Below are 26,855 nucleotides of genomic sequence, written 5' to 3' on the forward strand. Positions count from 1 at the left end.
TTTCAGTTCCTGTAAATGAGTTAAGGTGATTCTTGATGTTATTGTCTCTAGCCACGTATTAGAAATAAAAGTAAATTTTCTCTGGAACAAGATAACTGCATTCTAGGCCTCAAGTCTGCCTATAAATTTATATATACACATGAGGTCTGTCCAGAAAAAGGCCACCCATTGTTAATATAATGAGAATGGTTTGCACAACATTGATGTAACCTGTCAGCCAAGGAAAATGGACTCGAATGTGCATCTGTGAACAATGATGACTTCACTGTACTAGTCAGTCAGGGTGGTGTATGCCATTGAGTGAGAATGTGTACTGTGTGGCCATTGCATTCAACATGACTGAGTGAGTAGAGAAATGAATCTACATCACATTTTGCATTAAGCTTGAACGTTCCTTTGTGGAAACTATATGGGTGATTCAGAAGGCCACAGCTCTGGGCAACTGGTGATGGGCAGTGTCATCATGACAACGTGCCTGCTCATGCATCATGTCTTGTGCAGAGTTTTTTGGTGAAACATCAAATCACCCAGGTGACTCAGCCCCCCTAAGCTCAGATTTGGCACCCTGTGACTTCTGGGTTTTCCAAAAACTAAAATCACCTTTGAAAAGGAAGACATTTTGGACTGTCAGTGGGAGTCAGAAAAATATGATGAGGCAGCTGATAGTGATGGGGAGAACTGTGTGAGGTCCCAAGGTGTCTGCTTTTAAGAGAACTAAGGCCTCATTGTCCTATGTCTAGTGTTTCTTGTATTTTTTTCAGTAAATGTCTCTATTTTTCATATTACATTAGTTGTATACTTTCTGAATAGACCTCAGTATACATATATACATATGAGCATGACCAATGCTTAGTTAAAAATAATCAGTAACATGAGGACTAACCCTACATGAGTGAAATACAAAAGAACCATAGACAACATAAAAGACTATCCAGAAAGTAGTTACCAGATTTAGATACTAAAATCACTGTGCTTAAAATAATGAAGAATATAGCCCTGGCTGGGTGGCTCAGTTGATTAGAGTGTTGTCCTGTACACCAAAGGTTGAAGTTTGATCCTCAGTTGGGGCATATACCTAGGTTGCAGGTTCAGTCCCTGGTCAGGGCACATACCAGAGGCAATTGATCAATACTTCTCTCTTTCTCTTTCCCCCCCACTCCTTTCCTCTTTCTCTCAAAAAAAAAAAAATCAATAAATATATTCTTGGCTGAAGATTAAAAAAATCCTCAACCAAGTGAAGGAGATAACAGTCAAGAATAAGAATTTGGAGAGTAACATTAGCAAAGTCACAGAATAGGAAATCCCAGTCCTTGTTCTCCCATAGGAACATTGATATAATAATGATATACAGACCAAAATACCTTTATGAGAATTCCAAAATTCTAGTTAAGAAGTCATAGTAGCACAGATGATCACAGAGCCAAGATTAGCCATCTTGAAACAGATGAGAAGAACAATTTCACTTTACCAGGTCAGCCTCTCCCCCAAGCAAGCACAGCTCAGTGCTGGGAGAGAACAGCCCAGCTTGCAGCTTCTCCTTTGGGAAGGAGAAGGAGAAGAGTCGAGTGTGTATCTAGTGTTGTGACTTTACAGAGGACTACCCTGCCCAGCGGACTAGTTTCTCTCCCACCTTATTTAGACTACTGACAGAATCAGCATAGTTTGGATACCCGAGGGCCAGTAAGAACAAAGAGGATAGAGGGTGGGTTGCTGCAACCATTACTGCTTGGAATTATTGAGAGAAGGTGTACAACCTGAGGCCTATCCCTGAAGAAGGAGGAAAAGGAGCTTTAGCCTTTCAGCTTTTCAGAGGGCTGCCTGAATACAGCAAAGAGGTGGAAAAACTGGACTTTAATTCACTGCTAATGGGAATGTGAATGGGAAAGCAATCTTGAAACACAATTTGACTTTTTAAAAAAAGTTAAATAAACCAAATAACCTAGTCATTCCATTCCTAGGCATTTACGTAAAGAAAATGATAGCATTGTCCATAGAAATATTTATGAATGAATGTTCATAGCCATATTTTTAACAACAGTAAAAAACTAGAAATAAGCTCAGTGTCCATCAATGGTAATGGATAATGGTGATGATATGGATAAATAATGTGTGGTATATTCATTCAATGGAAGACTACTAAGCAATACAAAGTAATGAATTACTGATATGGGCTGTAGCATGTATTAATCTGAAAATAATTATGTTTAATGAAAAAAGCCAGATCAAAAATGCATACTGCATGATTTGGTTTCTACAGAAGATACATTCTAATCTATGGTGACAGAAACTGATCACTGGTTGCCTGCAGCGTGGGACGAGAGGAATTACCATGGGAAACAAGGAAACTGGGATGGTCGTGTTCATTATCTTAATTGTGATGATGGTTTCACAGGTATATACATATGTCAACTATATCAAATTCTACAAGTGAATTGAAAACATGCCCACATGAAAGCTTGTATGTGAATGTTTATGGCAGCATTACCCATAATAACCAAAAAATGGACACAACTGAACTATCTGTTATGTCATGACTAGGTAAACAGATTGTGGTATATCTATACAGTGGTATTACTCATTCGTAAAAAAGGAGTGAGTGTTGATACATGCTACAACATGGATGAGTCTTGAAAACAAATACTAAGTGAAAGAAGCCAGATACATATTGTATGATCCCATTTATATGAAATGTCTAAATAGGCAAATTCATTGACACAGAAAGTTGGTTAGTGGTTGCCATGAGCTAGGGGGAAAAGGGCAATGGAAAGTGATTGCTAATAAGTATGGAGTTTCTCTTCAGGTCATGAAGTTGTTTTGGGGTTAGACATTGGTGATAGTATTATGCGTGGCTGTATTAGAAACCACTGACTTGTATACTTTAAAAGGGTGAATGTTACGGTATGTGAATTATATCTCAATAAAGAAAAACTGTTAGGGACTTGTCAAAACAACTCAAAAACCATCTTGCAGAGGATTGCAACTGATTAAGATGGTACAACTTCAGCATCAGAAATGACCATAAGTGCAATTGGTTGAAACCTAGAAAATACTTTAAAATCCATGAATTCATAATAATATTAAAATAAAAATATTGTTATTCCAGCCCTGATCAGTGTGGCTCAGTTGGTTGGACGTCGTCCTGCAAAGTGAAATGTTGCCTGTTTGATTCCTGGTCAGAGCACATGCCTAAGGTTATGGGCCTGGTCCCCAGTTGGGGCATATGTGAGAGGCAGCCAATCTATGTTTCTCTCTCTCTTTCTCCCTCCCTTCCCCTTGCTCTAAAAATGAATAAATAAAATCTTTAAAAAATACTGTTAGTCCAGAATATGTCCAGGAACAAATTTGTTATCTTGAAAACTTACAAGTAAAGGAAATGAATCAAACATTTATTCTGCCTGTATATGAACTATATAGTACAGGGTAACTCAGTAGTAGATGAGGAGAATTGTCTTTTTAAAAGTATTATTCTATCAATAATCAATAAATGAAAAAGAAGTTATAGAGGTAGAACATCATCATTTTATAACCCTCAGTGAAGATCTAAGTATCAGTAATTGTTATCACAAGAAGAAAAACAAGCAGTTATGATGTTCCAAGCCTTGCCAAACATCACCTGTAGTTTGACCTGGCAGGTGTGGCTCAGTAAGCCGGATGTTGTCCCACAACGTATAAGGTTACCAGTTCAATTCCCAGTCAGAGCGCATGCCTGGGTTGTGGTTTTGGTCCCCAAATGGGACGTGTGCAAGAGGCAACCTATTGATACTTCTCTTCCACGTCGATGTTTTTCTCCATTTATTTTCCCCTCTGCCTAAAAATCAATAAATAAAAATCTTCAAAACAAAACATTACGTTTAGTTTTTACCAGAGGGATAAAATCTGAGTCTGATCACAGGAAGTACGGAAGATAAGGGAACAACTCATTGAACTGCACTGAGAGAATGCATTTTTCAAAATCCAGGCTCTCAGAAACTATAGGTAACATGTCCCAGATTTGTTAACAAATAAATTATAAGGAAAGAAAAGAAATGGAGGAGGAAGCTCTGGATTAAGAGATTTAAAACACATCTCATTTTTAACTGGATTAGATTGAACTATAGTGTCTAGATATGCACATTTGGGTGATTAAACTGTCTGTAGAAAAAATCAGGAAAATAGTTAATAGAATAAAGTTAGGATAGTGGTCACTATGGCAGCAGAGAGGTGGTTGTGATTGGGGCACATGGAAGGGGCTTCTAAGGTTGCTGGCAGAGTTCATCTTAATCTGTTTTGTTTATAGCATATTCACTAAGCCTTGCATTTGATTTGTATGGTTTTCTATATTTGTGATTTACCTTGCAATAAATATATTTTTAAAAGTTGTAAAACTAACTATATAACTTATTTTTAAAAGTGCAATTCTTGAACAAATTAGAGATTTTTATTCTTCTCAAATAACAGAAAGCCTAGAAGGTTGATAAAATATTGATTCCTAGATACCCCAATGATTGTTTGGAAATTCTGCCTTATGTTTCTTCTCCATCTGTTAATATGAAGTTTTCCCTTACTAGACTGTGAGCTTCAAGAACTGCCTTTATGATAGGAGAATAATAAAAAAATAGTTAGGACTTCTTATTTGTGCCCTGTATAACTGATATAATGCCTTGGGCACAAAAGGCATCAATATTTGTTGAATAAATGAATGAATGTGCTAGCCATGAAGAGAATAGCAGATATATTTCATTAGGAGATATTCTGTGAATGGATGAAGTGTGCCAAAACACATGATGATTAGTCATTGGAGGATCAAATTTCATTATTTTACTCTCAAGTATTTTGAGCTTTATTATCTTTTGCTTACATATTCAAAAGTTGCTTTTTCAGGGAAAGAATAAGGAAAAGATAAGACAGGAAAGGAGAAAGAAAGATGCCCCTTAAACAGTGCCGTATGCAGAGTTGTAGTTTCTAGAGCCTGTGGTACTGATAATTGTGTCTAAAGTCATGCTCTTATCACCAGGCATTTTAGTTGGACTGCTGTTGAAAGCCAATATTAGACCGTTATCAGAGTTCATTACCTGGGTTGGGGGTGGTGTGGTGGTGGTGGATTTTACAAAGCACAGACAGGAAGCAGATAAAGACTATAAGATTCTTTAGTAACCTTGACTAGTTTTCCTGTGAAAAGTCTAAATTTAACGATAACATTTTCTTGGTTGTTCTCTCCAAGGATTGTATGATAGTAAATTTGTTTCCCACAGCTTGAGAGTTCTCTTGTGTTTGCCTGAAACCATTACATGGACTTCCGCCATCACCCACCTCACTCCCCATAATTTCCTTAATTACTTTAATTTCTTACTTGCCATCTTTTTGTGTGTTTGCTTGCTTCTTGTTGTTGCAGCTTATGTGAACTAAGTTGGCTTGCCTAAAGATTTGCACTTCAAGTGGGGAAAACTGCAGTTTTTATGGTAATAAGATTGTATTCACAGGAACTGGTGTTTATAGCCCCTCTGATTTCTTAATCAGTCTATAGCTGTTTAACTCAGGTGTCTCTCCTTGATCCACATAATTTTGTGAAATTCTCCTGACATCTTTTGTCAAACCCATTCACTTATAATTTGGATTTTAATGACAAACACACTATCTTTAGAATACTTACTCTCCGTTTTTACAGTACATTATTTATTAGACATTTTAAAGTCAGAGATTAAAATGATCTTGGGCCTTCAGCTGTCATCACTCTGTTTTTATAATTAAACAACTTAAGTCTTGTATTTTCTATGTTTATACTTTTTTCCATCTTTACTGATGAGATATTGTTGACATATAACTTATGTAAGTCTAAGGTTGGCAGTGAGATGACTTCATGCACATACATATCGCAAAATGATTACCACAGCGAGGTTAGTTAAACCTCCATCCCCTTCCATAATTATTTGTGTGTGTGTGCACTAGTAACATTGAAGACCTACTCTCTTTAACAACTTGCAAGTATATAATACTGTATAATTAATTATAGTCACCATGCTATATATTAGATTCCCCAGAATTTATTCATCTTATACCTGAAATGTGTACTGCTTGACAGACATTTTCCCATTTCCCCTAACCTTTAACACTTGGCAACAGGCATTCAACTCTCTCTTTTTAGATTCCCCAAATAAATAAGAACATAAATTGGTTAGTCTGTCTGTTTTACTTAGCATAATGCTTTCAAGTTTTCTCCATGTTGTCACCAAAGGCAGCATTTCATATTTTGGGCTGAATAATATTCCATTTTATTATACATAACACATTTTCTTTATACATTCATCCACTGATGGACATGTGGTTTGTTTCTATGTCTTGGCTGTTCATACCTCTTTGAGATATTGATTTCATTTTCTATAGATATATACCCAGACATGAGAAGGCTGGATCATATGGTAGTTTATTTTTAAATTTTTGGAGAACCTCCATACTGTTTTCCATAATGGCTGCACCAACTTTTATTCCCACCAACAGTGGACAACGGTTCTCTTTTTCTCCACAGCCTTGCCAACACTTCTCTTTTATTTTTTTAATCCTTACCAAAGGACACTTTTTCATTGCTTCAGATTGGGAAGAAGTGGGGAGAGAGAAGAATAGACAGACAGAGAGACAGAAATAGTGATTACCAGCCTTCTTGGACACACCTGACTGGGGCTCAAACCCATGACCTTATGGTCTATGGGATATTGCTCCAACCAGCTGAGCCACACCAGTCAGTGCCATCTCTTTTCTTTTTTATGATAATCACTGTAACAGGTGTAAGATGATATCTTATTATGGTTTTTATTTGCATTTTCTTGATTGTGATGTTGACCATCTTTTCATGTACCTTTTGGCATTTATATGGTCTTCTTAGGAAAAATGTCTATTCAAGGCTATTTTAATCAGGTTTTTTTGTTTGTTTTTTGGGGGTTTTTTTTCTGTGACGTGTAAGTTCCTTACATATTTTGGATATTTATTCCTTATCACATAGATGCTTTATACATATTGTCTACTATTCTATAGGTTGCCTTTTTATCTTGCCAATTGTTTCTTTTGCTGTATAGAAGCTTTTTAGTTTGATGTAATCCCACTTGTTTACTTTTGCTTTTGCTGCTTGCATTTTTGGTGTCACATCCAAAAATTATTGCCAAGACCAATGTCAAGGACTTTTTTTCACCTATTTTTTTTCTAGTAGTTTGTAGTTCAGATTCTTACACTTATGTATCTGATTCATTTCAAGTTATTTTTTTGTGACCAATGTGAGATGGGGTCCAATTTTGTTCTTTTGTGTGTGACTATTCAAGTTTTCCATCACTATGTAGTGAAGAGACTCTCCTTTTCCCATTGGATATTCTTGGCCCCTTTGTCAAGTATTTGCTGACTGTATATGTAGAGTTTATTTCTAAGCTCTTGGTTCTGTTCCATTGACTTGTCTGTTTTTATGCCAGTATCATACTGTTTTGAATACTGTAGCTTTTTAATATAGTTTGAAATCAGGAATTAATAAATACCTCCAGCTTTGTTCTTCTTTCTCTAGGTTGTCTTGACTATTTGGGGTCTTTTACAGTCCATATACATTTTAGGATTTTTTTTCTATTTCTGTGAAAAATGCCATTAAAATTTTTAGAGATTACATTGAATCCATAGCTGTTTGGGGGGAATATTGACAGTTTTAACAATATTAATTCTTCTGATTCAAGAACATGGGATGCCTTTCCATTTATGTGTATCTTTAATTTCTTTCCTCAAAGTCTTGTAGTTTTCAACATCAGATCTTTCACTTCAGTTAAATTTTAAGCATTTTGTTATTTTTGATGCTATTATAAATAGGATTTTCTTTATTTTATTTTCAGATAGTTACTTGTCAGTGTAAAGAAATGTAACTGATTTTTGTTTGTTCACTTTGTGCTCTGCCACTTTACTGAATTCGTGTATTTTTATAGCTTTTTGGTGGAGTCTTTAGAATTTTCTATATACAAGATCATTTCATCTGGAAACAGAAGCAATTTTACTTCTTCCTTTTGATTTGGGTGCTTTTAATTTCTTTATTTTGCCTAATTGCTCTGGCTAGGACATCTAGTACTATGTTAAATAGGAGTGGTGAGAGTGGGCGCCCTAGCCTTCTTCTTGACATTACCAGGAAACACCATTGAGTAAAATGTTAGTGGTGGGCTTGTCATGTATGGCATTTATTGTGTTGAAATACATTACCTGTATACCCACTTTGTTGAAATTTTTTTAATTACGTAAGCATATTGGATTTTTTATGTATCTATTGAGATGATCACATGATTTTTTAATATTTTATTAATGTGGTTTATAACATTGATTTTGGGTATGTTGAACCATTCTTGCATCTCAGGAATAAATCCCACTTCGTCATTCTCTATGATCCCTTATGTGGGCTGTTGCATAATTTTGCTGGTTTTTATTGAGAAATTTTGCAATTATATTTATCAGGGATATTGGCCTGTAGTTTTCTTAGATGGATGCTCCTTGACTTATAATGGAGTTATGTCCCAATAAGCCCATCATAAGCTGAAAATATTCTAAGTTGAAGATGCATTTAATACACTTAACCTACTGAACACCATAGCTAGTGTAGCCTACCTTAAACATGCTTAGACCACAGTATCCAGAAAATGCTGGCAAACAGTAGTACACTGTAGGGTATTTGTTGTTTCCCTTTGTGATTCGTGATTGTGCGCCTGACTAGGAGCTGTGACTGGCTGCCACTGCCTAGCATCAGGAGAGAGTATCATACCACATATTGCTTGCCTGGGAAAAGATCCAAATTCAAAATTCCAAGTACAGTTTCTAATGAACACATACTGCTTTCTTACCATCATAAAGTCAAAGGATTGTAAATTAAATCATTGTCATTCAAGAATCATGTGTAGTTTCCTTATCTGGTTTTGTCATTAAGATAATGCAGGGAATGTCCCCTTCTCTTTACTTTTTTGGGAGAGTCAAGAAGAATTGCTATATATCTTTACATTTTGGTAGAATTCAGCAGTGAAACCATTTAGTCTTAGACTTTTCTTTTTCGGGAGGTTTTGATTACTGTTTTCAATGCCTTTACTCATTATTGGTCTCTTCAGAATTTCTATTTCTTCATGATTCAGTTTTGGTATAAACTTTTTATATGCACACTATTTCTTGTTTACCCATATTTAACGTTAGCCAGTTTTTCATTAACTCCAATACTCACTATAGATTTAGATAATTAGATGATCTCTAATATTAAATATAGGTTTAAAAAATTATTAAATGTTAGAGTTTTTCTTTAGTTTAGCTTACAAACATTGTTTTTACTTTGTTCATAAACATTCTTAAAATATTGATTGTAGCTGTAACTTGCTGTTCAGAAAGTTATTTCTATTTTTAAATATTAATGGAAAACTTTTGGTATTCTCTTTTCTGTTTATGTTAAAAAGCTTCTGTCTGTAGTGCTATATAATAATTACTCTTGAAGTGGTATTAACTTTTAAGTGTATTAAAAACAATTTATGTTCCTGAAATAAAAAGATGAAATGATACCAGAGGAAAGAATGATGGATTGGATTGTGAAAAATTGTTCTCTTTAGAGGAAATATCTTTAAAAAGAATATGTTGATTGGTAAATTTATAAACTGCATGAATTAATGCATCAGTTATAGAATGGATTTTTTTTTTCCTTCAGCGATCAAAATCTAGTACTTTGGACCATGTTTCTATTTTCACTCAGTTTTCCCAGTTTATTTATATAACATTACTTGTTTTAGTATTATTCTCAATTATAATGGGAAAAATGAAGTAGGCATTTTCTTTTTCAATATATGGAGTAAAAAATATAGTTGGAGAAGTTGAGTGCCCATAGTTTAGACCATTAGTATAAATGGCATAATTTCCTCTAGGTGAAAAAGGAACAGTGTTTTACTACATCTGTGATTCATTATTTTTTGACAATTTGAATATCAGCTATTTTCCTTGGGGACTTGAAAAAATGAAATCTTCCCACAAGCATGGTCTGGAGAACTTTTCTGAAGAAATGGCTTACAATGTATTTTCAGCTCCAAGGCCTATGATCTCTAGGGAAGATTGTTCTAATTTAAGTTTTATAATAAATATCACAGAAAGTAAAGTTCCTGTAATGTCCACCTGCAGGAATATTTTTTTTTTTTCATCAAATGTTGACATAGCCATTACCATGATCAGGCCCTATGCTAGTAATAGGGATATAAAGATTTAAAAAAAAAAAAATCCTAGCCCTTATCCCAGATATATTTTTAGCCTAATGGAGAAACAGATATGCTTTAAAAATTATAATACAGTATTATTAGTGCAATAATACAGATACCAAGAGCTAACTTTTAACTAGCTCAAAAATGGGGAGAAGGGCTTTCTAGGCAGAGGGAAGAACATAGGCAATGTGTAGCGCTGTGAAAGACCTTCACGAAATAGTTGTTTGGTGCCTCTTGAGCATAGGGTTGTAGGAAGTAGTCAGAATGTTACCAGGAAGTTGATTCTTTTTCTTTTCAAAATTTAAAATTAAATGTTTATGCTAGTTTTGTAAAAGAAACTATTTTAAAACACCAAAGACTGACAATCGTTGACTGATTTAGCGCTTGTTGACTACTATGCTATGCTTGTTAGAATTACACATAAATAAAATATGTGAACAGTTTCAAAGAATTCTGGTTCAAAACTGTCATCTTCATTTTATCTTTTATGGTGCTTAAATGCTGCCATTAAATAGCCATCTCTGTCTTTGTATTGAATTATCCTTTAATGAATGCAAATACTCTGAGTCAACATAGCCATTAAGGGTTATCCTTTATTGTCACAAAGTTCTGTTCTCTAAAATTTTATTTTGTTCTTTCAGCACTTTAGAGAATATTCTTTTTATAAAATATGGCTACTCCAACATTTAAGGATATGTAACTTACAAATTATGGCAGGACAAATCATCCTCTTTTCTGTGCTCTGTAGCACTTTGTCCATGTCTCTATCCTTTGTATTTTAACAATTTATTTACCAATCTGCCATTCACATAACTGTGAGCTCTTACTAGCCTGCCCCAAATATTTTTATGTCCATTGCTAGAATTCAGCAGCTCTAAACTCTAAAGAACTGGAGGAAAAGGGAGAAGCAAGAAATTTTAATTAAAAGTATTATTTCTGACCCTAGCTCAATAGCTAAGTTGGTTAGAGCTTCATCTTAATATGCCACAGTTGTAGGTTCAGTCCCCAGTCAGGGCATATACAAGAATCAAGAATCAAGAATCAACTAGTGAATGTGTAAATAAGTGGAACAACAAATTGATGTTTCTCTCTCTGTCTCTCCTCACTTCCCCCCCCCTCTTTCTGTCTCTCAAGTCAATAAAATTTTTTTAATCCATTAAGAATCAGATTTTGAATATAAAAAATGTTAATTTCTGCTCCAAGCTTTAATTTTCCAGTTACTCTATCCTTCCCTTTTGTTTGCTGTTCTACTCCTAAGGCCCCTTTTGCTTTCTGCTTCTTAAATTTAGATGTTAAAGTAGATTTTAAAATCTGGTCAGCCAGAATAGGCACAGACTAGGAATCTGGGCTGTTTACTATTGTAATAACCTAATGTGATTATCCCAGACCGCGAAAACCCATTATAGTGTTAACCAAGAAAGGAAATGTGCTGTACCTTTCACAGTTTTGGTTATGTGGCCTTTTACGGATTGTTACTTGGTATATACACAGTTTTAGATTTGAATTTTGTGGTCATATGTATTTTTTAACTGGTTTCTTATATTTAAAGATTACCATATTGCTAAACTCTTCTTGTAAGCACAGAAAGTGTATTTAATTCAAGTCACCCTCAAGGGAATAAGTTCATGCTTGAAACCACTAAAATATACCCACATTCAATTGCCCAATTCAGTTACATTTCTTCACTATTTTTTACTTAGAATATTTCCATTTCTAGCATTTGGAAATTATATTCTGAATTTATAACAAATATTAAACATTCATCTCAGTGATAGTTACAAAACTAAACACTAAAACATGCAGAGCTTTAGTTAGTCTGTGAAGATAGGGAGCTTGTTTTTTTCATTGCAGTATTCCGGTGCCTGGAGCATGGTAGGTACTCAGCAAAGATTGATCCAATGTCTGGGAAATCTCCTTTTTTGTGCCTTTTATAAAGCCATGACCATTACTACGTTGTGTTCTCCACTGTGGATTGACCAGAAAGAACTATAATAAATTGTTTAAGGCTTCTGAAGTATATTTTGTCTTGATATGATGGCCTTAATTTAATTAATTTTACCATTTGAAAGCTGAGATATAGTGTTCTATTTCTGCAACATATCATTATTCAAAGAAGGGGAAGATTCTGAAGAAAAGTTTTTGGTGTTGTTTTTTCAACACAGGAAACAAATACATTTGTTAATGTTTGATGTTACAAATTTTAGAACTTTAACCCTAAAGAGAGGTTAAAATCAGGAAGTAATTTTTCAGAATGTTTTACTATTTTAATAATCAACAGGATGTGTTTATACCATTGTACTGAAATCAGTAGTAATTATCACTGGAATGTTTGTTTTTCATATTGTCTTCTCTACTGTTATTGTGCAGCTTTGGATGGATTCTGGCTACTGAAGACTAGGGAACAATTCAAGGTTATGTGGAAAACTGATTTTCACTTATAGTTCCAAGAAACTGGATTTATAAATAACTATGTAGCTATGAACACAGCAACAAGCATTGCTAGTTTGGAATAAAAACATTACTGTAATTTCTTAAAATATTTGGGATGTGGGTTATAGCACAGGTAAGTTAGGTATGGGTAAATTTTTCTGTATTACACTATATAATTATTCTGGATAATGAAAACCTTACCCTTTAAATACTAGAACATTGTCCCTAACTCATTTCTACTGTATGAGACATATATCCTGTCTTAATAAGTTTAGTGTTATATTCCCTCCGTTGATATCATAAACTAGTTTTTTAAAATAACGTAAATAGGATAGAGAGCCTTATAAATGCATAGCTTCTTCACAATTTACCTGATACTAAATAATGCTGTGAAATTTATTTTCTGCTAGGTTACCAGAACAGATTATCTTTTCTTGTGGGGTTCAGGTAGGAGTAGGGAGGGAAAAGTTCTTCCCCAGTGTCTTTAGGAAAAAAGCCTGGACTCTTTCTCTCGGTGTACAGGTCCCTCAGGAGCCTCTCTTGGCGGAGCTATTTGTAGGTCTCTTAGTGCCCTTTCCTCCCTCAGTCCTCTATTTCTATGTACACAGTCCTCTGTCCGTTTTGAAAGCCTTGCTGTGCTTGTCTCCATAACTAACTTGTGCTTATCCTTCAAAATCAAACCAGAGGCTCAGTTCCTTTACTCAGGCTCCGTGTAATCACAAGGGTGCTTAAACGACGGAAGGAGGGAGGCAAAAGAGCCAGTGTCAGACTGATGCACTCTGTCATCATAGGAGGCGGAAAGACCCCACTGGCCTTTGCAGCCTCGGAGGTGGAAGGGAGCCGTGAGCAGAGGAATGTGGGCAGTTGCTAGAAGCTCAAAAACCCGAGTGGAGGAATTCTGACCTCCAGAACTTAAAGATAATATGCCTAAGCAACCACTAATATACTTTCTGTCTTTTCTGTACTTTTATGCTTACCTATTCTATACTTACTCTATACATACATATTCTTTCTATACATTTCATATAAATGGAATCATACAATATATGTTCCCTTATGTCTGGCTTCTTTTACTAAGCATAATATACAGGTTGAGGCAAAAGCAGGTATACAGTTCATATGGAAAATAATATAATAATAAATAATACTACAAGAGTAAACTGTTTCAGGTACTCATGACTGTAAACCTACTTTTGCCCCACCCTGTGTTTGTGTTATTTTAAGTCATCAGGTTTGTGGTAATTTGTTATAATACAAATTACAACCACAGATTTTTAAAATACAAATTTTAAAATTCTTTTGTGCTCACTTCAGCAGCACATCCACTAAAATTTTCGAATTCTTTGACTCACAAAAGTTGCTAAATTGGTGTAGAGAATTCTCAAGTATACATTGCCCATCTTCTCCCAACAGTAATATCTTATATAAACATGTCACATCATAACAACCAGTAAGTTCATATTGGCACAATACTAGTAATTTTGGGAAGGAGTGATGCTTCTCTGAATGGACATTGTTATATAGTTTTGACTTCTGGAAGCATGTTTAGATCTTCAGAAAATAATGTTAGGTCAATCATGAGGGGATGAAACAAAAAAAATCTTTAAACTAAAAGCATACAGAAACAAGCTCCACTGTCTTTCAAAGAATAACATAATCACTTTGAAGTAGAAAAACTAATCAAAAGTAACTTAAGAACACAATATTTGACTATAAGGTATAGGGATTTACAGGCATAATTGGATGGATACAAAACAGGGGAATGTTAAGAACAGTGTAGGCAATGGAGAAGCCAAAGAACTTATATGTACAACCCATGGACACGGACCAAGGAGGGGTGGGGTCACTGGAGAGCAGGAGGGAGCCGAAGTGGAGGGGTGCAGAGGGGGAAATTGGGACAACTATAATAGCATAATCAATAAAATATACTTTAAAAAAAGAACACAGTATTTGACTATGTAACCTCAGTACTAGAAAGGTTTGAGGAGAGACTTATAAACAAATTGTTAATTCCTTTTTAACTGGTGATATTTAGAGTTAGAATGGCTGAACAAATTCTGCAACCATTTTATATGTAACATAAGATCCAGCAAATGAATATATATGTTTATATTATTAAGAGTCAGGGCTCTCATTGGAAGAAGGGACATACAAATATGTATTGGAGTCAGTGAGGAAACCCTGTGGACAATAATTGGAATTCAAAGTAATGGTGTGGATCATGATTTCTCAGGGGGAGTGTATACATACCTATATATATGTCTACATATACATACCTATGGGTGTCTGTCCATGTGTGTTCATGTATGTGCATGTATATACTATGTACATGCATATATTTCCTAACTCTGCAGAAGTGGTTCAGAAGCAAAAATGCCCCAGTAGAAACTATCTACCACTTACCCTAATACCCAGAATCTTGCTCTTTAATACCATTTCTCACAAAAAGGAACCAGGACTCCTTATTAAGATGGCTGGTTTTTGGTCAGGGACAGGGAAGGTACAATATGTGTCTGGACTAATTTGTTAAGGCAGGAAGTAAGAAAAGTTTAAAAGTGGGTTCATGTCACAAGGACACAGGAACTAGGTTAAAGGGGTGCCCACTATCTAAATGTAGGACTTGTTCAGCACAAAGATAATTAAAGGCAGTACTGTCTTATAGGATGTTGGAATTTAAAAAAAAGGAATCCATGAGTCCATACTGATAATGGATATATAAATAAGCAGGTCAGTGAAAGATAAATCAGGGCTCTGCTGCATGCCGAGTGCTGACCAGTAAATGTGGAAAAGTACTGAACTTGGAAATTCATTTCATAGTCATCATAGTGAAGGCCGGTTAGGCAGTAATTATCAATACAGGCATACCTCGGAGGTTTTGTGGGTTGGGTCCCAGACCACCACAGTAAAGTGAATATCACAATGAAGCAAGACATACAAATTTTTTGGTTTCCCAGTGCATATAAATGTTATATTTATGCTACACTGTTGCCTGTGAAGTATGCAATGGTATTATATCTAAAAAAGCAATATGTGTACCTTAATTGAAAAAATACACATTTTTGCTACAAAATGCTAACCATCATCTGAGCCTTCAGTGAGTCATAATCTTCTTGCTGATGAAGGGTCTCGCCTTGACGTTGATGCCTGCTGACTGATCACAGTGATGGTTGCTGAAGGTTGAGGTGGCTGTGGAATTTCTTAAAATAATACCACAGTGAAGTTTCCAATTGACTCTTTCACAAACGATTGCTCTGTAGCATGCGATGCTGTTTGATAGCATTTTACCCACAGTAGAATTTCTTTCAAAATTGGAATCAATCCTCTCAGTCCCTGCCACCGCTTTATCAACTAAGTTTATGTTAATATTCTAAATTCTTTGTTGTCATTTCAACAGTCTTCACAGGAGTAAATTTCATATCAAGAAACCACTTTCTTTGCTCATCCAAAAGAAACATCTGCTCATCCATTTAAGCTTTATGAGATTGCAGCAGTTCAGTCACATCTTCAGGCTCCACTTCTAATTCTAATTCTCTTGCCATTTCCACCACATCTGCAGTTACTCCCTCCCCTGAAGTCTTTCTTGAACCCTTTAAAATAACTCGTGAGGGTTGGATTCAGCTTATTCCAAACTCCTGTTCATGTTGGTATTTGGACCTCTTCCCATGAATGTTCTTAATGGCATCTAGAATGGTGATTCCTTTTCAGAAGCTTTTCAATTTACTTTGCCCACATCCAGCAAAGGAATCACTATCTATGGAAGCTATTGCTTTATGAAATGTATTTTTTAATATAAAGACTTGAAAGTTGAAATTCCTTGTATATCCATGGGCTGCAGAATGGATATTGTGTTAGCAGGCAAGAAAACAACATTAATCTCGTATATCTCCCGTCAGAGCTCTTTGGTGACCTGCTGCATTGTCATTGAGCAGTGATATTTTGAAACGAATGTTTATTCCTGAGCAGTGAGTCTCAATAGTGGGCACAACATATTCAGTAAACAATGTTGTAAACAGATCCAGGCTTTATTACTCCATCTTTAGAGCACAAGCAGAGTAGACTTAGCGTAATTCTTAAGGGCCCTGGGATTTTTTGGAATTATCAATGAGCATTGGCTCCAACTTAAAGTCATCAGCTACATTAGTCCCTAACAAGAAAGTCAACCTGTCTTTTGAAGCTTTGAAGCCAGGTGTTGACTCCTCTCTAGCATGAGAGTCCTATATAGGTTGACTTTCCCAATATATGGCTGTTTTGTCCACATGGTAAGTGTGTTGTTTATTGTTGCCACTTCATTAATTATCTTAGCTAGATCTGGATAGCTTGCTGCAGCTTCTACATCAGCACCTACTACTTCACCTTGCTCTGTTATGTTACCGAGATGGCTTCTTTCCTTAAACCTCATGAACCAACCTCTACTAGCGCAAAACTTCTCTGCAGCTTCCTCACCTCTCTCAGCCTTCATCAAGTAGAAGAGTTAGGACCTTGTTCTCGATTAGGCTTTGACTTAAGGGAATGTTGTGGCTTTTTAAATTTTTCAATCCAGACCGCCAAAACTTTCTCTATTATCAGCATAGGTTGTTGTGCTGTCTTATCTTTCTGTATTCGTTGGAGTAGCACTTTTAACTTCCATCAAGAACTTTTCCTTTGTATTCACAACTTGGCTATTTGTTTGGTACGGGCGGCTTAGTTTACTGCCTATCTCAGCTTTTGACATGCCTTCCTCACTAAGCCAATCATTTCTACCTTTTGACTTAAAGTGAGAGATGTGAAACTCTTCCTTTTACTTGAACACTTAGAGGCCACTATAGGGTTATTAACTGGCCTAATTTCAGAATTATGTCTCAGGGAATAAGGGCACCTAAGGAGAGGGAGAGAGGGGAACAGCCAGTAGGTGGAGCAGTCAGAACACACCCAACATTAATCAATTAAATTTGCCCTCTTATATGGACATGGCTGCGGTGCCCCCAAACAATTACAGTAGCAATATTAAAGATCATTGGTCACAGATCACCATAACATAATAATGAAAAAGTTTGAAATATTGCAAGAATTATCACTATGTAACAAAGAGACATGAAGTGAGCAAATACTGTTGGGAAAATGGCACCAATAAACTTGCTTGATGCAGAGTTGCCACATACCTTTAATCAATAAAAAGTGAAATATCTTCAAAGCACAATAAAGGAAAGTGCAATAAAATGAGGTATACCTATAGTTGCTAAACCTAGGCAGAAATTTTGTTGAGGAACAAGATATTGACATAGTCTTTTAAAGTGTCTAACCACAGATTGTTAACTGGAAGGAAAAATATCTACTGTACTTTGAAGAACTTAGACAGCATTGAAAAAAAGTTTAAATGAATACAATTGACATCACCGAAGACAATACTTCCAGTTACAGCAGTATGAAGAGTTCAGCAAATTCTTTCCCCCCAAAAAAACAGTATAAAACTACACAAAAATTACTGAATACAACTGTTTTAGGACTCTAGAAACTGACCAGAAGCAAATATACTCAGAAGCATTTTTCATGCTAGAGCTTTGGGTAAGAGCAGCAGAAATCTGCAGTATTCTTAGCTAGGACTGCCCCCATCTCCCCGCTACCCCAGTTCCGTCAGTGAGAATGGTAATTTTACCACGGCAGCACTAGCTATGAAGCTAGCAGCTTTGCTGCCAAATGGGGAGAAAGCGTAAATCCACAATATGTTTGTCAATAAAAATAGTATTGATCTCAGTAGGAACTGAAAGGAAAAAAACTCTTAAGTCTACTTGTCTAAGTTACCATCCTATTTGAGGCTACTGGCAGAGCAGTCAGAGATGTGACAGAGTCACAGAGAGCTAGATGAGACTCTGCACCAAGATGGCAAAGTAGGAGGCTCCTGAATTTTCCTCTTCTCCCAGATGGACCTAATGTACAGCACCACACAGAGCAATTTCCTCTGGGAGACTCCCAGAAACGGTTTGAGTCACTCCTACACATTGGGCTTCTGGAAAGTGCCCACACAGAAATGTGTAGGAGAGAATAAGATACATTCTCACCATAAACACCACTCTCCGCATAATAGTATAGTGAGGGAAACCGGTTTCTCCCTGAGGAGCAGAGGGTTTGGGCCACATATCTTGCACTCCAGTTTTTAGGGTTCCCCCTCAAGGGACAGTCTCCCAATACTTTTAGCTGTGAAAGCCAACTGAGCTTGCATTCAAAAGGCCCCCAGAACTAAGGAAAACCAAAAAGCAGTTCTAGCAGTTCTTAATGGACTCTCAGCACTCATTGTGGCTCTCACTCCAGGGCTTGGTGCAGAGGGAGCAGGCAAAAACGCCTGTCTTCCAGTGTTTCCCTAATAGGGGCTTGACTGTATACTTTACAAGTAGCTGCCTGAGGTCAAGCTTCTGACTAGCACGTATCTATATGCAGACTGCTGCACTCACCAGAGTCTAAGGGGAAAAAGATTCACTTCAAATTGCAGGAAACACACAGACTGAATGTGAAGGTATGTAAAAAAATACATTCTGTGCAAATCGAAATGAAAAGTAGGCACCCATAGCTATACTAACTGACATCAGATGTAATAGACTTTAAGCCAAAATACTGTAGTAAGAGACAAAGAAGATCATATAATGATAAAATAGTCAACTCATCAAGAGGATATGACAATTATAAATATTTATGCACCGAATTTCAGAGTACCTAAATATATAAAGCAAATATTATCAGGTCTGAAGGGGAAAATAGACAACAGTATAATAACAATAGAGGACTCAAGTACTCCACATTAAACAATGGATATATATTCCAAACAGAAAATCAATAGGGAAAACAGGACTTAAATGACACATTAGAGCAAATAAACCTAACAGACACATATAAAACCTTCCATCCAACAACAAAAGAATACACATTCTTCTCGAGTGCCTTGGTACAACATTCTCCAGGACAGATCATATATTAGGCCACAAAATGAGTCTTAATAAATTTAAGAAGATTGGAATCATGCCAAGCCTATTTTCCAGACATAATGGTATGAAACTAAAATCAGTAACAAGAAGAAAACTAGAAAATTAATAGTATGTGAAAATTAAACAGCATGCTTCTGCACAACAAATGGGACAATGTGGAAATCAAAAGAGAAATAAAAAATATCATGAAAATAGAAACACTACATATCAAAATTTACTAGGTACAGCAAAAGCAGCTCTAAGAGGGAAGTTTATAGTAATAAGCAATCTAACTTTATACTCCAGGAACTAGAAAAAGAACAAGCTAAACCCTGAGTTATTAGAAGGAAGGCTATGACAAAGAGCAGAAATAAATGAAACAGTAAAAATAACAATAGAAGAGATTAATGAAACTAAACTTTTTTGAAAAGGTAAACAAAATCGACAACTCTTTGGCTAGACTAGCATATATAAAATCAGGTGTGAAGAGGAGATTTTAAAACTGATACCACAGAATTACTAAGGATCATAAGAGACTGTTGTGAACAATTAGATGCCAAAAATTAGATAACCTAAAAAAAATGGATAAATTCCTAGAAACATACAACCTACTAAGACTGAATCATAAAAGATCGGAAATCTAAACAGGACAATTACTACTAAAGGGACTGAATTAGTAATCAAAAGTATCCCAAAAAAGAAAAGTACAGGACCACGTGCTTCCCTGATGAATTCTAACAAACATTTAAAGAAGAATGAATACCTCCCCATCTCAAACTCTTCCAAAAAATAGAAGAGGACAGTTCCAAGGCCAACATTTCCCTAATACCAAAGCTGGACATGGATGCTACAAGACAAGACAACATACCAATATCCTGATAAACATAGAGGCAAATATCCTCAACAAAATACTAGCAAACCAAATTCAACAATACACTGAAAGAATCGTATACAAGGAGCAATTGGGATTTATTCCTGGGATGCAAGGATGGTTCAACATTAACAAATCAATAAATTGTTCTGTTCAAAGTGGTTAATTTTATAGTATGTGAATTTCACCTCAATAAAAAAGTTTTTTTTAAGATTGTGGAAATGTTTCATTTTGAGTAAAAGTAAAGAAACATGACAACTAAATGGAGCATCTAATCCTGGAAAGAATCCTGACCATCGGGGAAAATCTCTATTAAAGAATATTATTGAATCAGCAGACAAAATTGGAAATTCAAAATATACCACTTAAAAACTGGGATATGTTCTGAGAAGTGTGCTGTTAGGTGATGTCATTGTCTGAAAATCATAGAGTGCACTCACACAAACTATATAGCATATATAGCATAGCCTACTACGCATAACCTAGGCTATGTGCTATAACCTATTGCTCCTAGGCTACAAATCTGTACAGCATGTTACTATACCAAGCAGTGTAAAAGTAAATAAAACACAAGAGGAAATGATGCAATTGAGAGACACTCCTTATAACATGACATACTGTTTTATAGCAGACTTTTTTATAAGTAGAAAGAGTGCACTCTAAAATAACAATAAATATATAGTATAGTAAATACATAAACCAGTAAAATATAGTTGTTTATCATCATTGAATACTATGTACTGTACATAATTGTATATGCTGGACTTCTATATAACTGTTAGTGCAGTAGGTTTGGTCACACCAGCATCACTACAAACACATGAGTAATGCATTGCACTAGATATTACAATGGCTTCAACTAGGCAATAAGAGTTTTTCAGCTTCATTATAATCTTATGGGACACATGACTATACAAATGTGAAGTCGGACTTAAAATATTGTAAAATTATTAAATTTGCTGGATGTGATAACTATAGTGTGGTTATGTGACATACTGTCTTTATTTTAAAGAAAAACACACTGAAGTATTAAGAGGTAAATGTTATGATGTATGCACTTAAGTGACTCAGAAAAACCTGCATGGGGGATGTGGGTGTAGAAAGTCAAAGAGTGTGCACCAGCACATAACTACAAAATAGAGCAACATTTTAATATTAGGTGAATTATGGTAAAAGCTAGATGAGTGCTCTGTGTATTATTCTTATTCTTGCACCTTTTCTGTAAGTTTTAAATTATTTCCAAAGAAATGTTTCATAAAAATCTATGTACTTATAATCTAGTTTAATAAATACAGTTGAAACTTTCTGCATATGCCTAATCTTCTGAAAGATAAACACATTCTGAATTTGGTGCTTATTAGTCTCAGACATATCCTCATATGTTAACTATACGGTTATATACAAAGTCTGTCCAGAAAAAGTCCAGCCATTGTTAATATAATGAGAATGGTTTGCACAACATCGATGTAACCTAGCAGCCAAGGAGAGTGGACTGGAATGCACATGTGTAAACAATGATGACTTCACTGTGCTAGTCAGTGTGGGCAGTGTTGAGTGAGCATGTATACTGTGTAGCTGTGGCATTCAAAATGACTAAGCAAGTAGAGCAATGAATCTGCATCAAATTTTGCTTTAAGCTTGAACATTCCTCTGCGGGAACTGTTCAGATGATCCAGAAGGCCACAGCTATGGGCAACTGATTGGCAGCTTATCGCGACAACGCACCCACGCAGGCATCACCTCTGGTGCAGTTTTTTGGTGAAATATCAAATCACCCAGTTGACTCAGTCCCCCTACAGCCCAGATTTGGCATCTTGCGACTTCTGGCTTTTCCCAAAACTAAAATCACCTTTGAAAGGGAAGATTTTTCAGACCATTGATGAGATTCAGGACAGGATAATGGGGCAGCTGATGGTGACTGGGAGAACTGTGTGAGGTCCCAAGGTGCCTGCTTCGAAGGGGACTGAGGCATCATTGTCCTATGCACAATGTTTCTTGTATCTTGTATCTTCAATGAATGACTCCTTTTCACATTACATGGCTGGATGCCTTCTGGATGTCCTTGTATACCTAAACAATAATATATAGTAGTGTTTTGTATGGTTTTAAACAATATATAAATGTTATCATTCTATATAATCATTTTACACCTTACTTTCCTCACTCAGTAACTTAGGAGAGTTACTTATGTTGATCTATGTAGCGCTAGTTCCCTTATTTTCACTGTTATACAGGTATCCCAAAAGTTTTAGTGATGTTTTAAACTATATTAAATTCACAGGTATAAATGCTGTGAACTTCCCCCCAAATTTGTATCTCTTGAAAATTATATTTAAACTTCTTGAATAATCATTGCGTTCTATACATTTCTAATAATAAATTTCTAGTTTTAACTTTCTGTTTCAGTCAACATTTGCCATCTTCATTTAGAGGAAGTATTATTTTATAACATGATTTTGGCACAGTTCATTTTCACATTTAGGATGTGTCCACTTTTTTATTATTTCAAATTAAAAGGTTACAATATACCTTTTTATACTTAGGTACACATGATAGAGTTTCAGTGATAACTAATAATGGAATTAATTAGAATTACTGTAATAACCAAATTATAGGGCATCTTAACTTTATTTATATTCTTCACAGCAATATGTATATAGTTCCTTTTCCTTATCCATCCCCATAGAAACTGAGAATTACTGGGATTTAATTTAAGCTGTTTGTGATAGGTTTAAAGTCATATCTCAAGAATTTATTGGGTTGAATTTTTCTAATTACAAGAGATGTTAGAGCATCTTTTCTTATGTTTATCAACCATTTTAGTTTCCTGTTCTGTAAATTGTAAGTTCATATTACATTTCACCCTTGAACACCGTGAGAGTTAGAGGCACCAACCCCAGCAAGCAGTTGAAAATCCATGTGTAACTTTTGACTCCTTCCAAACTTAGCTATTAGTCCACTGTTGACCAGAAACATTAATCATAACATGAACAGTGGACTAACATATTTTGTATATATATTATATACTATAGTCTTATAATAAATAAGCTAGAGAAAAAAATGTTATTAAGAAAATCATAAGGGCCCTGACTGGCGTGGCTCAGTTGGTTGAGCATCATCCCACAAAGCAAGAGGTTGCAGGTTCTATTCTCGGTCAGGACACATGCCTGAGTTGTGGGCCCAGCCCACTGTTGGGGCACATGCATGTGAGAGGCAACAGATCGATGTCTCTCACACATCAATGTTTCTTCCCTCTCTTCCTTCCTTCTCCTCTTTCTAAAAATAAAAACTTAAAAAAAATCATAAGGAAGAGAAAATACATTTAGAGTACTTATTTTTTTAAAAAACCTGCACGTAAGTGGATCCACACAGTTCAAACCAATGTTATTCAAGGATCAATGATATTCTTTTTTGTTGATTTTTCCTATTGATTTTAGTAGAGATTTAAAAATCATATTTTATACACTTATTTTACATTTATGTACACTCTAGGTAATTTCTTTCAATATGAAATTTGTCTTCATTTTTTAATGTCCTTTTTAACAAACTTTTATTTAAAATAATTTATCAATCCTTTCATTTATGATTCGTATATTTTATGCTTTCCTTATCTACATTTATAAAGATATTCTCTGACATCTTTTAATAGTGACTTGTCACCATTCGGAGAGACTCTCAGTTCAGTGAAACATTCTTGAGTGCCTGCTATATAGCAGACGTTGTGCTTGGCGGGAGCGGGTAAATCAGTATATAAGGCCCAGTGCTGTCTTTGAAAAATTCTTGTTTTAATAAAGGCAACATCAGGCAGAAAGAAAATGAGCAAAAGTAGCCGAGATACCAAACTGGAATAAGTGTTCTGAGAGCTAGATTAGTTCCATATTGATCACGCAGGTGTAGGAGGTGGCACTGGGATTGGAAAGATGGGAGTAGTACCATGAGGGCATTTTGGCATGGAGCTCAGACTTAATCTTGTCATTTAGATGTTGTCGAACATTTTTAGCATTAGAACCCTAACTAACTTAAAAGGAACTGAGTGGTAACAACTATAATACTTATAATAACCATAATATCAGCTAATATATCTTGATTATTTATCATGGTGCTGTGCTGAGAACTCCAAGCATTATCCCCTTACTTTTTTATAGCAACTTTATAAGGTAGATTTTAATATTATCCTCATTTTACCAACTGAATCTCAGAGAAATTAATATATTAAACAAGTTGAAGCTAAATTGCTTCTTTGGAACAGAATGCATTTGGAAATCACTACCCCAAAAGATTGGAAAATATTGAAGGGTTTGAGACATGAAAATGACATAATCAGATTTATATTTTCTGTCCATGCTCTAGAAACTGTCTGGAGGCTAGATTTGAAATTAATAAGGACTGGATTAGGGAAACCAGTTATGAAACTCTTACATTAGTCTAAATGAAAGATTAAAAATGTGAACTATAAGTTCAGATGTTTCATAAGGGATAAATTGGAAATAAGAAAAGAGTATAGCAATTAATAATGGGCCAAGAGGAAATTTGCATGTGCCATGTTGGTTAAGGGAAATACAGGAAGTATTTTACCTTGAGAAAGCCAGCTAATGGGGACTCTTGATTTAGTGGGTTCATGTAATTAAGGTTTAGCAGATATAAAAATGATGATTCAGTAATAAAAAATAAGAAACTATGTAATTCTTTAACCTCAATTTGATAAGTATGCATGCTATACTTATCAACTTTGAGAATTGCCACTAAAAGATAGATAAATAAATGTATGAATGAATGAAGGAAGGAAGGAGGGAACACAGCTTATAAATTCCACATTGATAGACAAGATAAAATAAGAGCCAGGATAAACAGAAATCATAAAGAAAGGGAAACAAAAGTAGAACAAATGAAAGTATAAAATAAGATATTTATATGTATATAATTACAATGAGTGTAGTTTGAGTAAATGGTCTAGTTAAAAAGGTTGTCAGCCTGGACTTTTTAAAAATGTCAGCCATATGCTATTTAAAAGAAGTAGAAAAAGGTTGAAATAAAAATATGGAAAAAGATACACTGTACCAGGAAAATTTCAACAGCAAAGTTGGTGTGGTTATATTAACATTAGAAAAAAAGGACTTTTAAAAGGAGAAATTTGTTAGAGCAATGGCAGCATCTAAAATAGGAATTTAAGTGAAGGCCTTGGAGATTTAGTTGAAAAGAAGGTAATAGTATATTTCACAACTAATATGTTCAATTAGTGTTAAATTGATTTGAAATGTAAAGACAAAACTGAAAATTTGGAAAAACAAATGCCCATAGGTTGTATGGAATTTCTAGTTTAACCAAATATTTTTCTTCAGGGATTCAAAAATAATTGGCTCTTTCACTCTATGTCATTCTAAGTCTGTGGTTGTTGGCAACACTATAAAAATTAAATTCATTTGGTAAGTACTTGCTCTTGTGTATTTCAGGAATTCAAAATGTCCTCAGCCTCTTCTGTGCAGTCCTCACAGAAAACAAGGTTCTCTTCCATTCTGCAAGTTTCCAGAGACTTAGTGATGCTTGTAGAGCCCTGGAATCTTTAATGTTTCCTCTTAAATATAGGTGAGGTTTTTTACTTGTACTTTTATTCATTCTCAAATTATGTATGGATTAACAATCAGTTGAAATGTCATTGCACAATAGTTTGAACCATAAGGTCATATTTTACAAAGTCAGAATTCTGATAGAAATCTAGCCCAGAATTTGGAACTTTTCCAAGCCATCCATTACTGAGTGTTGACTAATTTAGTGGAAAATTAATTAATTTGAGTAGTATTGTCAGTAACATTTAATTCTCTTTGGATATGGTTGGTGATAAAATTAATGCTGTGATTTTTTAATATTAAAAAATTATTAATTTTAGGGGTTATATTGGTATTATGGGTCTATTCGAAAAGAGCCCTTATCATTTTTAGATACCTACTAAAGTGTGTATAAATAATATGATGTCTGAAATTTGCTTCAAATAATACAATGGGGAAGGAAACAAAAGGAGTAGAAATATATGTATGTATTAAGCATTGGTAATGATCAAATCTGGATTGGATACATGGGGCTTCATTTTCCTCTCTTTCTGGTTTTTGAGGGGTATGTTAAAATTTTTGCATAATAAAAAGTAAAAAAACAAGACAGTTTAAGCACTGATTCCTGATAGTGCTGTAAGTAGAATATTTTATTCTATTATATTGTCTTATAAATTTGATAATCATAACATCTAGGAAGCTTAAGTTCATACAAACCAGAAAAAAAATTTAGACTGTAGATTTTATTTTAAAGGTTTTTACAAATTTTGACATATGTGCTTTTCTTAACCCCTAGATAAGCCTAGACCTTAATTTTTGTACTTCACTACCACTCTTACTGAAAGAAAAAATCAGGTATAGAAAAATGGAATTT

The 26,855-nt window shown here is 35.0% G+C and overlaps 1 protein-coding gene across 2 annotated transcripts in view; it reads left to right on the plus strand.

The window, feature by feature from the left end:
• Positions 1 to 26,855, plus strand: part of SBF2 (SET binding factor 2) — a 402,149-nt gene that overhangs the window by 205,666 nt on the left and 169,628 nt on the right. For both annotated transcript variants that reach the window (XM_054582870.1, XM_054582860.1), the window contains exon 7: positions 25,889 to 26,021. In XM_054582870.1, the coding sequence (XP_054438845.1) occupies positions 25,889 to 26,021 (133 nt within the window). The remainder of the gene's footprint in view (positions 1 to 25,888; positions 26,022 to 26,855) is intronic.

Source organism: Pteronotus mesoamericanus, unplaced genomic scaffold (assembly GCF_021234165.1).
Source record: "Pteronotus mesoamericanus isolate MK-2021 breed Mesoamerican mustached bat unplaced genomic scaffold, CSHL_Meso_final contig_1189, whole genome shotgun sequence".
NCBI classification, from domain to species: domain Eukaryota; kingdom Metazoa; phylum Chordata; class Mammalia; order Chiroptera; family Mormoopidae; genus Pteronotus; species Pteronotus mesoamericanus.